This window comes from Hippocampus zosterae, chromosome 1 (assembly GCF_025434085.1).
Source record: "Hippocampus zosterae strain Florida chromosome 1, ASM2543408v3, whole genome shotgun sequence".
Lineage (NCBI taxonomy): Eukaryota > Metazoa > Chordata > Actinopteri > Syngnathiformes > Syngnathidae > Hippocampus > Hippocampus zosterae.
This window is the reverse complement of record NC_067451.1, coordinates 29,606,097-29,619,432: the sequence shown is the minus strand read 5'-3', so window position 1 is coordinate 29,619,432 and position 13,336 is coordinate 29,606,097. Positions and strand designations below refer to the sequence as shown.

General features: G+C 41.5%; 1 protein-coding gene across 3 annotated transcripts in view; it reads right to left on the bottom strand.

The window, feature by feature from the left end:
* gria3b (glutamate receptor, ionotropic, AMPA 3b) overlaps nucleotides 1-13,336 on the bottom strand; it is a 124,450-nt gene that overhangs the window by 29,695 nt on the left and 81,419 nt on the right. For all 3 annotated transcript variants that reach the window (XR_007963690.1, XM_052073878.1, XM_052073887.1), the window contains exons 5-9: nucleotides 8,161-8,214; nucleotides 5,957-6,118; nucleotides 4,931-5,098; nucleotides 4,368-4,472; nucleotides 990-1,094 (exon numbers count right to left, since the gene is read on the bottom strand). Coding sequence is in view for 2 of the 3 variants with exons in the window: in XM_052073878.1 (XP_051929838.1) it covers nucleotides 990-1,094; nucleotides 4,368-4,472; nucleotides 4,931-5,098; nucleotides 5,957-6,118; nucleotides 8,161-8,214 (594 nt within the window). In the remaining variant the exon portion in view is untranslated. The remainder of the gene's footprint in view (nucleotides 1-989; nucleotides 1,095-4,367; nucleotides 4,473-4,930; nucleotides 5,099-5,956; nucleotides 6,119-8,160; nucleotides 8,215-13,336) is intronic.

Here is a 13,336-nt window from a genome sequence, read left to right as displayed (position 1 = left end):
ATTCCAAGAAATAAGTAAAGAAAATCAATACAAAAGTAAACAAACAAAATAAAATAAGCTGTAGCTTTCCAGGGGGGGAGGGGGATGCAAAACCACTCCCAGTATGAAGGAATCAGAGGAGCAGTGTGCTGGGTTTTCATCTCCTTTACAAAATGCTGGTGCAGCTTATCTTTTCTCTTCCCCGGCACATCATCATTAACAAACAATGGGGCTGCTCAGGAGAGCGGGCATCGTCATTACAGCCGCACGCAATTAGAGTGCAAGTTGGAAAGAAATGGTTTGTTTGTTCAGTGCTGAACGCATCCCCTCACCTCAGAACCCGTCAAGCCTTCCCTCCGGTTAACTCATCTTATCTTCCAACTGTATTTCTCAACTTGAAATTTCCTCCTCCTGAGTGCTATATTTGATTCCAAATATGTGATTTTCATTTCCATGGATTTATCTCTCACAGTTTTGAATGACAGTAATTGGTTAGGATATTAAGATCGAATTACCCAATGGAAGGTCAACACAGAACAAATGGAAGGAGCATTTGAAGGAAAATAACAAGGAAAAATAACACAACTTCCTACTATTTAGCTTTTCCCGTCTTGGGAAAAAAACCCATTTCATTATCATCCGGGTGTCAATGCTTCGGCCAGTTGATCCCAAGTGTCAGAGAACATTTACTTGATGAGGACAGACAGGTCTACTTACGTATGTAACTGATGGAGTCAACCATTACTATTGATACCATTATTGTGATGTCACTGCTACGACAGGCCACTGAAGTATGAACAATCAAAATGCTTTGACACCCACACGGATACAGTTGAAACACTCGCCTGTCGCGGGCCGACTGTTTCAACGTGTAGTGAGTGGATGGAAAGCAACACAAAAAAGATGTGGTTCTACCCGCCCAGGACAGAATGTATCACTCATTGGCAATCATCACCATGACCTTGAGTGGCAGAATATGTGAAACATTTCAAACAATTTGGAAAGTGTACCATAATAGTAGTGACCACAATCGTTCGGTTTTCCACTGAGGAGTCGTTGGTGACCTGAGGGTCCATTATATTTACAAAGCGTGTGAACTCGTTCCAGTACCCGATCTGTAAAAAGAGAATTTGGGTTAGTGCTGCTGTACTTACAGATGAGGATGAAAAACAAACCTGGCAATTATCCCAATCTGAAAATGAAGACGATAACAAAAATAATCGTACAGCAAAAATAAGGTTTTGAAATGATGGGACATCATCAACTATGTATATACTGTGTGTTTATATATATATATATATATATATATATATATATATATATATATATATATATATATATATATATATATATATATATATAATTTTTTTTGGGGGGGGTGGGGGGGGTTAATATAGGAAAATGGGCAAAATACTGCACAGTGGCATGAAATGTTCTTATGACCAAACCAGTGAAAGGCTTATCAATGTAATAGTGAAAGCAATTGTAATTTGGAGAAACCGAGTTTTTGGGGTATTTTGGGAGGAATGAAGAATGTCAATCTTGAGTGCCACAACAGCTTGAAACACACAAAATGGAGTTTGGATGCAAACAGCAAACATCAACTGTAAATATAAAATCCCAACAAAGGTTCAAAATAAGTGGAAGTTCAAATAATCACATGTGAAGTAGTATTTGCATCTTGTTAAAAAAGCAATTTGAATGTTAAAAACAGCTTTATTTTGGAAGTATTATTTGGTCATTCTTTGTGGGTTTTAAAGGCTCCATTTAAAAGAAAAATCAAAACGCTCCTAAAAATGCATGTATGCAGTTACCGGTATAAGATAAGATAAGATAAGATAAGATAAGATATCCTTTATTCGTCCCACACTGGGGAAATTTACAGCATACATAATAACTCATCAAGGCAATATGAAATCACATCAATTGTATTTTCATATGATCTAAATCTATAATCATCAATTCAGTATGATCCTTGGAGTACTTCAGGAAACATGTAAATGTTGCCTTTGACAGAAAAAAAAACCTGTTGCCCATGCCTGGTTTAGGCCATAATGACCATGGTGCAGAGTTCTTTGAAACAATGCATTTCCCAGAAGGCTACAGCATATACCATAAAAGAAACAAATGAGAAGAATGTTAAAATGCGAGTGGTACGGTGATGTAACTAATTATCATGTACATGAAAATATGTGATTCATTTAAAAAAATCTCCCGTGTTTTATTTATGTATTTATTTTTCAATCCAGTGCTGCCTTTGAATTGCTTTTCTACAGTAGATAAGAAAATGGCAGACAAGTTTAATCCCTCCCAGGTTTGATGGTAAATAATTGATATTCAAGCCTGTGAACTGCATACATGCTTAATAATTTAGCATATAATTCCAGTGGCTCTACAGTTTCTTCGGCGAAGCCCTGTCGTAATAGTTACTCTGAATTCTGCTGTACAGATGCTTAACTCACACCAACGTCAAGTGTTTGTTTGCCCGTCTGAAATAATGGCTCCTCTGGCTCACGATGAAACGCCTTGCATATGTTGCTGCCAGTCTTCTAACTGTTGCTGGCTCTGATTTTCACATTCGCATCTGGCCTCCATTTTTTTTTTTTGTTCTCCCTGTCAGATCTTTAAATATTTGGGCCAGGCAGGTGTTACATAGAAGGAGGAAAACATTCACACACTGAGTGGAGGAGGCAGAATGGAGCAAAGTCTCGCTGCGGCTGTTGAGAATGTGTTGTGGGTTATATCCACGGTGTTCGAAACCTCAAATTGTTTAGTCCTTCCTGTCTGCATGCTCATGGGATGCGAGTTGTGGAATGAGAGTCGTGTCATGGAGCGCTGCTCCAGAGGCAAAGTCCTGATTTCACCCTGAGTGGCCGGGACACATATCAGCCCCACACATCACTCGTGACAGTGGCAGCTTGCAGGCCTCCTCCTTTCACTGCCGCTGTGCTGACTTGGCCTCCAGCTCCTGACAAACTGCTGCCCAGCTTGTCTTCGATGCACTCGCTGCCTCACACTCACCCTGTGACCCCAACCCCACTCTCGTAACCCCCACTGGATCCGTGCTCTCGGCTGCCTTTTTAGCTGTAAGGGTAGCGTGATGCTAATTGAAGTGTGAGTTTGGTCGGCCTGAAAGGCCGGCGGTGTAATCATATGTCAGATTGGCCCTGATCACACTCACGAGAAAATCACAGCTGTCTCTTGGAACTGGGTGAGGTTATGAAATAAAGCCAGAGGTCATTATATACTATAATGTGAACACACGCCTGGGATTTACCATTTCCAAGGTGAGCGGGAGAAATTCTCAGATCTCTTTTGCAGTAATTGGTTATTTGAATGGTAATTACTGCCAGGAGAGGGCCAGAAATCATACCTGCACGATCCCATAACATGGGAATACTCTTTCATCTTTCAAGATGGGACACTTTTAGCAGTCTGATCACAGGCTGCGGGTGATTTGTGTGCCTTCTAACACTCGCTGTAGCTCAGCAGAGCTGCTATTCAATAGAGATAGACAAGGGAAGACTGCTGCTATTCTTCTGACACTTAGAGCCCTTAGCATTGAATAAATGGAGGAAATGGCTCATTCGTCACGCAGTCTTCCAGGACAATACATGTGAATGGTTTAGCATACTCACACATATGGGCAACATTCATCGAGTGCAGCTTGAAAGTCACATGTCAGCCAATTCATTTAGCCACCAATCCTTTGTCAGCAATTTGGCATGTTTTGATTAGGGGTGTGGATAACCATTTAATTCATTTATTGTGTAGAAATGTGTTTTGATTAATTGCATCTTGATGCAACTGAGTCAAAATAGAGTGGAGTACTTAGGAGGAAAATTGCCATCATTCATGTTATACTCGGTGTGTTCCTCAAGGTTCTTTTGCCTTGCCGCTTCTGTTCATATATCAATTTTCATTGCAACTGCACTATCCGACGGCTGATTGTTTGCAGGAAATCAAATCCTGGTTTCCGCAAAACTAATTAAAGTGAAATGCTTTGTATTGCTAAATAATCGGATCTGTGTTTTCCACTTCTAAAATAGTTTTCTCCAGGTTAGCAAGCAAGCTAACAAAGTTAGCAGTTTAGTCACGCTGCATGACTTTGCTTTGTTTTGCATTTTTTGATTGTTAAAACTGTGTTATTTTTGACCCGTAAGACCTGATGGTGACATTTCCTCTCTTCCTCTGAGTGTTTGAAACCTTTTGTATTCTTTTTAAATGAAGACATACATCTACGTTCTTTGTTTTTTCTATTTGTTAGTATTATTAATGAGCAAGAAAAAAAAGCATTATCTTATTTGGAATGCCCGCGACCCTGGTGAGGATTAAGCGGTTCGGAAAATGGATGGATTATTTGGATTGATGAAGGCCTTTGTTCTCACCTTCCTTGGGCCACCTATTTTCATCTCATACACATCTATGGTGTAGTTGGTTCGACGGCCATAGTTGTCAAACTGGATGTTGCCAGTCATCCCCTTCACTTGGACCTGTCTCACACACACACACACACACACACACACACACACACACACGCACACACACACGCACACGCACACGCACACGCACACGCACACACACACACACACACAAACACACACACACACGCAGAACTTTGCATATACAGCCAGTATTATAGTGCTCATGTCCCCGGAGCTACTGGGGTGTGCACAGTCTGTTAATCAAATGATGAACTGGATTCATTTTAATAAAAGAGGTAGTTTTATGGTAATGACAGTCTGAATTTGAGTGAGCCCTGCACAAAGATATCTGGCGGTGGCGGCGGCAGCAGAACAGGTCCACGCTCGCTTTCCTTCTCTGTCACTTTCCATCTTTATCTCGCTCTGGTTCGCTATCTCTGCTTCGCTTCTTCCAGCCTGTTTCGCCACTCATTCGTTTGCTCCTCTCGCCCACCATCTTCCTTTTGGTCTTATCTTTCCTCCCCTACCGTTTTGAGAGCTCTCTCGATATCGATGCCTTGGCTCCAAGGGACGGCGGGATTGGCAAGGCAGTCTCCAGCGCTTCCACGGCGAGAGACGTCCACACGTTGGCGCCGCAGGTAGCGGAAGGCTTCTGCTATCACCAGGATGGCATCGTGTGTCAGCGCTGAAGTGTACTGCAAATGAAGAATAAAAAAAAACAAGTGGAGCACAGCGAGCTGCGATTACTGATTTTGAACTTTGTATTTCAGAGGTGGAGAGCAGCTTTCTTTCCCACCCAACAAGGAATACTTGAGATAGGTGAGGCCCACTGGTGAAGGGTTTCCTCTTCACATTATGTCTTTGTCATTTGGCTCAGAAGACTCCCAAGGAAGGTGATGGAACAAAAAAGTTGCTGGTTTGACTCCCACTTCCCTTTCATCCAACTGAACTATCCTTTAGCAGTTTACTCAGAATTAGCATCTGGAGTCAGACAAGATGAACTTTGAGCAGTCCGAGTACACGAGTACTACATAAAGGCATTTACCTCAGCAATCTGATCAGACAGATTTGATTAGAACTAGTCATGTGGTAAGAATTTCATTTAGTGCATAATTTGCATGTGGCTAGCACATCAATATTGGCTCTTATCCCCCAAGCACGTCCCCTTTAACTTAGTCTGACCTTTTCAACAATGTCAGCTTGGGCAACTACCGGTAGTTTTTTTTTTTTTTGGTGGGGGGGGGGGCACTGCAGCATGACAAAATCTAATTAGATGCAATTCAAAATCAATTTGTTTCTTGCTCATTTTTAATTAGATGTAAATTGAAGCTACAATATATCCTTGCTTTGCACTGCTTATCAATATATTGATTGTTGAGGTGGAGGGGTAATGCAAAGTAGAGGAAGTAAAGAGCAGGAAGAAGACATAACGACAAAGGCAAACAGGATGGACAGAAAGAAAAAAAACATGACCGACTTCAGAGTGGGTGATCATCTTACAGAGTGATCATCTTACTTTGCATGCACAGTGAAAGGCCTTCCAATCAAAGTACCTTCAGAGGAGCATTCCGTGCTTCTGGGAATTCTCTTTCATCTAGGCGCTCCCAGCGCTGCATAAACTGCTTCACAACGGGGTTCTCAGGGTTAACTATCTGAAACCCTGAAATGTTGGCTCCTCCGGTAAAGACTTTGTCCAAACTCACGTTAGAAAATCCCTGAGATGAGAAAGGGGAAAGGGGATTGGCAAAAACTTATGAAACAAACATTTTTAATTTAGTTTTTCCCTTTAATAAGGCTTGAGGCAATACCCTAAAAAATAGATTTGTGTTATTTTAGCAGTGCACATGGTGCATTTGATTAACAAGCAAAGTGCTCTAGCCAAGGTGAAAGTAACATATTTGCTCATTTTAAATTTGGTTGTGACTTGAAGCCCGATAAACACCATTCCATCAGAGACTGGTTAGTGGACTGTCAGATGTTAAGTATTTTTAATTCATTTGTTGTCTTCAAGGGGCGGCACGGTAGTCGACTGGTTAGCACACATGCTTCCCAGTGTAGAGACAAAGAGCACACATGCTTCCCAGTGTAGAGACAAAGGGCTCAATTTCTTCCTGTGTGGAGTTTAAGTGATTTATATCCAATAGCTCTATACCTACATGAGTGTACTTCCACCGTTGTTATCATTTGACTGTGGGTGTTTTTTTTGTTGTTGTTTTGTTTATCTTCAACCCATGTTGGGTAAACGCAATCTTATGTTGTTGATCCTGGAATTTACATAGCATTTGCGTCTTTAAATGGCACACATAGCGGTACCACTGTGGTGCATACAAAATGAGAGGTGCTGCAGAGAACTTTTCCGCTTGTGTAAACAGTTTTGAAATGGCAGAAACAAAATTAATGTGGGGTATCGTGTATTGAGCAATGTTAATCTAGGAGCTTCAGAATGATTTAAGGGCTCACTTGGAATCAGTCACAAGAAGTCATGCCATTTGACCTGACAAAAGTCTTTTCAACCCTGCATTTCCATGTGTCTGGGCCATTTGGGATTTCAGCACACTGTGACAAAGAATAACTTGAATAACGTTGTTTTTTTAGGCTCTCCCAACTTTTCTGTTGATCCCTGTTAAATATGTTTTCATGTTATATCTTAAGGGTTCGTTTGCTGCAATTCAAATCTTCTGCTCTGTGCTGTGTGTGTGCATACTATGTATAAAAAACAAAATACATCCATCCATCCATCCATTTTCCGAACCGCTTAATCCTCACTAGGGTCGCGGGGGGTGCTGGAGCCTATCCCAGCCGACTTCGGGCAGTAGGCGGGGGACACCCTGAATCGGTTGCCAGCAGGGCACACAGAGACGAACAACCATCCACGCTCACACTCACACCCAGGGACAATTTAGAGTGTTCAATCAGCCTGCCAAGCATATTTTTTTGGAATGTGGGAGGAAACCGGAGCACCCGGAGAAAACCCACGCAGGCCCGGGGAGAACATGCAAACTCCACACAGGGAGGCCGGAGCTGGAATCGAACCCGGTACCTCTGCACTGTGAAGCCCACGTGCTAACCACTGGACTACCGGGCCGCCTAACAAAATACATCTTACAGCTAATACGCCTTGAGCACACTGTGACAATGAGAGCGACACAGCCACCTATTGTCATAAATGCATGATTATACTTTATTCTTCAAAGTTGTTTGGCAAAGAAACATCTCGGATGCCAGGGATCCCCGCCGACGCCTGGTTGAGTCACTTCAAGAATTACAAACCAGTTATCAATAAATAAATAAATAAAATCATGTTTTAAAATCTGATCAATCGTCCTGTAGCCATGACCTGGACTTGCACTTTTTAAAGTGAAGTTATGGTTTTGTAAGTGAAGCATTGTATGTAAGGCAAACACACATTATGAGTCTGGAAAAATGTGAATGGGATCACTCAAACTAGTGCAAGTTAACATTTCTCATCCCTGAGTGAGTGGGCTAGAGGCAAAAGGCTGTCTTCCACAGGCAATTGAAAATGTTTACTGCTATTTTCTATTGCCTCTTGGGCTATTTATATTGCACATTCACATTTCTTAGGACTTACGTGTTATTGTCTTGCTGCCGTATTGGGACTGATCAGATAGTGGGTAAAATCCGGACCATTTAATGCAAAAGTCTAATGTGTTTTGGGTGTGTGCCATTAAGAAACCTCGACGTCTGCATACAGCAAAAGGCAGGTTCCACACCCTGCAGCATCTCAATTACTACTTACAAGATTGGACAGAATGTAGTGGTAGCCACGACTGTTCTTCCCCTGGGCCACAACCTATTGGAGAACAACATGAGTACACTCAGCCATCCATGTCATGAAAAATAAGGGAGACATTATAAAAGTAGCGACACAAATAAAAAAATGCAAATGCAGCAGTTCTCTCGAAGCACGCGGTCTTCTCCTGAAGGAGAATATTACCAATGGAAGAAGAAAAGACAAGTAGCAGAAATGAGAGACAATCAGGCAGAACATCTTTGACTCTTCCGCTCACTTTGAAGTTAGTGTTCATTATTGTTATTGTGCGACCGTTGGACAGAAAGGAGAACTGGAAGGGGAGAAAATGACATATTTAAAGCAATTTACAATGAGACAGTGAGATGTACTGTGGATCCCGCTCTGCTTTGAAAATATCACACCTTTGCAGCATAAAAGCGCGTTTCAACCCACGCAGCCTGTCTGAAAATAGTAAGTGCTGTTCTATGCCTTTCCATCACTCTGCTACCAATCATGCTGCTTTTATGCAACATTTTTCTCCCACTCTTGATTACTTTGTTGATCAGTCTGACAGTGTGATCCTGACACTCTTTCATAACATGTATATGCATACATACCAGGCTGGACAAGAGCCATAAACGAAGATACAATACTGTGCATGACTTTGACAATGAGCAGAAACATAGCATCTGTTTTGGTTTTCTTTTGCCCTATGCAGATCCTGCAAGTTGATAGCAACCTTAGCTTTCTTTAGCTTTCTTCTTTCTTTGTTGAGACAATTGCCGGTCAACAAGATATGTACTAGAAGCAATGGCACTCTTGACCATCACATGAACAGGAAAAGGAATTAAGTTGCAGTTTGCTGCTATAACAGCTTACCGGTACATTCTTTTTGGGTAGACTTTCTACAAGGGGATGTGGTTAGATTGAGCTCTTTTCCACCAAACCCATCCATCCATGACGTGATGGCACGGTTTCACCAAACTAGTTTAAGACTTGGGCTGAAGCTTTTGAATATTTTCAGATTTGAATATCCGACTGAAATTTCAATTGAATAATCACTCAGATGAAAACAGATAAAATGTATATATATTTTTTCCCTTGGTTAAAGATACAGAAACCAAAAGACACATTTCCACTAAATGATAAGCAGCCAACGGTTGTCATTTTTAGATAATCAACATTTTATACTGTACTTAATTTTAAACTCATTTCCTCTGCAGAAACAGTGTGAGAATTTAGATAAATCTCTCCCTATAAATTGCGGTCTGTGAGGCAAAGTGACATCAGAACCACATTAGCGATTTTGCAGCTAAAACAACACACAAGAGCAGGGGTGCCCATTAAGTTGATCGCGATCGACCAGTAGATACCGGACTGGTCCCAAGTCGATCGCAAGGGGTGTAGAGGAGAAAAACAAACAAACAACCATTTGTGTGTTTTTATGCATGTTAGTAATATATTTTTGGGTTAATATAAACTGCACCCTAATCATCCTATCACTCATTTTCACAAAAAGTGTTAAAAAAAATAAAATTAAATAAAGCAGGTAAATCTTTAACCTACGGGGGCACGTGACCTGCGTCACCGGAAGTTGTTAGTGCTCAGCAGTCCGCAATTGCAGCTTGTAATCAGAGCTGTTACGCTATATCTTTTATTGCTATCATTATTCACTTTCAGAGTTTGTTTCATGTATAGTTCACCGAGGGCACGGGCAAAGAATAGGAATCTGGAGGGCCGAAGGAAGCACTTTAAAATGGTATGTGTGAGCTACGATAGCTAACAGGCTGCAAAAGTGCGTCGCATGCCTCCATGTCAGGCTGTTGCTAATCACGACATGCGTGTGTATGTGCGTGCGCGGTAACGGGTCGATCGTGGGAGGCTGGTTGATCGAAAAGTCGACATTCCGTCCAAAATGTTTGGGCATCTCTGCACTAGAGTAAGCCTGATTCATCAAAAAGTGATCAGTAGGAACGGCGCGACTCTGTCAGGTTGTCAGCACCAACGTGTGCAGAGTCATTTGGGTCTATTAAGTTGAGCCCTGCGTGCTCGCTGGACAGCACAGCGTCAGCCTAATTGAGTCATTTTTTTAGTGCCCGTAATTAGCGACTGATCATTATTTCAGTGCAATGTTGAGCTGTTGTCTTCAGTAGAAACAGTTTGTGATGGCAATAAACAATGGCCCAAACACAGCCTGGAAGAGTGGAAGTGTAAAGTCAGCCGATACGCCGGGACATGTGGCCGAAACGTCAAGATAAAAGTGAGCCTAGGCATATATTATTTGCTAAGGGTTTATTTCAAAGTTGACCTTCTTGCTGACAATTTAAACCTATGTAGGTAATCAGGGCAGAAAAACTGTCTCAAGCATTTTTTTGTACCGAGGTACTTTAATTACCCAAGGACCTGTTTCAGCCTTATTTCATACTGACAGATTAAGACACAATTTCGTAACATTGTAACTAGATAACAAAAAAGACAAAAAAGACAAAAAGAGGTCATCACTAGAGGTCGCTGTTGGATTAGACTTCGTTGGCGTGAATCTCATCACGAGGCAAGAGCAAAGAAAACGATTTCGTATAACGCAACAGTTTTTTTTTCTTTGTGGGGGGCAGGAAAGTGGGAATGTGTTAATGCATGACGATTTTTTCACACTTGGTGGTATTTTCGCCCATGTAAGTTTCATTGTAGAGGGGTTTCACTGTTATGCATCAAAATAGAAAATCACAAAATAAATTCTATAGCCCCGTAGCTGCAACAAAATGATCAGATGTCAGTAAATTTGATCTTAGTTTTACTGTTTGGTGCGTACTACCATCTTTATTACTGATTATTGCTTTATTGTTGTATATATGTTAGTTGCTCCATGTATAGCAATGGCTGTTTGAAAGTGCTCTATAAATACAGTTGAGTTGAGTTGAGTTAAATTGGAGGAGCCTGGACAGTCAAAAGTGTTGATTTATTCCTTTGATGTGTACTGTATTCACAAATGAGAACATCACAAAATAAATCCTGTAGTGGGGCTATAGAATTTATTTAGTGATTTTCTCGCTTGATTTTCTGTTTTAATGCATTATTTTCAATTTTCATAGTTTCATTGGAGGAATAGTTAATTTACCTTTTTCCGAGGCGGTCATTAACACCTCTCGAGTCGAACGGAAGAAGAGAGGGCACGGAGACAGACAAAGACGTACCCGTATTTGTTGAGACTGTGAAAAACATTAATAAAATGTGTGTTTAAAAAAAAAAACACACCACAGGGCTCCTTTTTTCGGAGCTGCAACAAAAACCTTTTTTAAATAAAGCAGCAACACAGTTCACTGAACCACCAGCAAGTTATAACATTGTAAGCATGTCTCTAGCAAGGAGCCATCTTGGGGTCGACGTATTACCATAAGGACAATACACAAGGCACACCGGATTTTAAGGCGCTCGGTGAGCTTTTAAGAAAATGGAAGACTTTTTGGTGCACCCTATAGTGCGGAAAATACGGTATGCATGCGAGTTGCAGGTATTATTTTGGCCACTAGATGTCACCATCCTCAAGTCCTACTCTTGTGTCTGTGACTTCGAATGATCGTCCCTTGAAATGGTGGGGTTTGACCTGTTGAGTAACCTCAGACTCAGCAAATGCAAGCGTAGACCAGGGGCCTCTATGGAATGCCACATCTAACCTATATGCCACCTTTCCTTCGATTCTGTTGGATTACATCATTAGGTCAAGGGAAGATGAAAAGGTGCAGTATTTCAAATTAATTAGACTCCACTTTTCCTTACAGAGTCAGCGACTATGCTAACGTCTCTAGCTTGCAGGCCTGCAAAATATTTGATGAACAGTAGAATGAATACAACACCGATGGTGGTAGCTCAGAGCAAATCAGCAAGCAATGGTTGTCTCACCCTCATCAGTATAAAGCGGTTCAGATAGTGGATGACTGGATTTTTTAATACCAGAGATATTCAGTTACCTTGCCAGTTGTAGTTGATTGTAGTTGATCTCCTTTATGTGTAAAATGATATATATATTTAAAATATTCTGTTTTATATAATATTTGAGAATGTGCGATACGGTGAAACAACAAAAAGTGTTTTGTCTTCCCATCTTACGACAAACTCCATGAACCAAATAGTGGCCTGCAATACATCCACGCAAATCGGCCTTAGCGGACGTCTGTGCTCTGCCCTTCTCGTATTGCTTTTGTCTTAGCGAATCAAAAAATAATTTGGATCATGACACTATCCTACAAACTAATATCCAGAATTACATAAGGCGCCCACAAATAAAATGTATTATTATTATTATTATTAATTTCACCTTCACTGTGCAAATTTTGATTTGACCTGTAAGATTTGGAATACCGTATTTTCACGACTATAAGGCGCCATTAAAAGTCTTAAATTTTCTCCAAAATGGACAGGACGCCTTATGGTGCGGAGCGTCCTTTATATGTACTGAGTTCCAAAATCTGACTGACAGCCGACACGCTGTTTATATAGAGAAAAGGCGGAAGTGACTGTGGCCAGGCATGCGGGAAAGTCGGGCCATCAGGGAAGGGTGGGCGTGTATATATACATATATGGAGAGGGAGAGGGAGAGAGAGAGGGAGAGAGAGGACAGGCAAGCTAGTCCGCCAATGGTGAAGGGTGGGCGTGTAAGTGGACGCCTCAAGCCAGTACCAACACTTGTATAGAGTGTGGCAATGTGCATTGTTGCAAAACAACTCCGGTTTTGGTTTCTAAGAACCCCTGAAAATAAATTTGACAAAAAGACACGCCTACGAAGCTCAGTTCAAACTTAAAGCCACCGGTTATGCTTTTGGCATGCGTGCCCATCTCACAGCAGCGGTGAAAAAAACAAGTCAAGCAAATGAACTCTGAGCTTGCCGTCATTCCCGGAGGGTTGACTAAAGAACTCCAACCGCTGGACATTGGCATCAACCGGGCGTTCAAAGTAAAGTTGCAAACGGCATGGGAACAATGGATGATCGGTGGCAAACACAACTTTACAAAGAGTGAGAGGCAGCACTTGGCGAGTTACGCCACAATACGCAACAACGAGAGGGAACGCGGCGTTTTTGATGGATTACGGTACTTGCACAATTGTTCAATTCTTTCTACACACACACGCGCTGCCACCATGTTTTGCTCTGTTCTTTACTTTCAAATGTGGGAAAGCTTCACACGA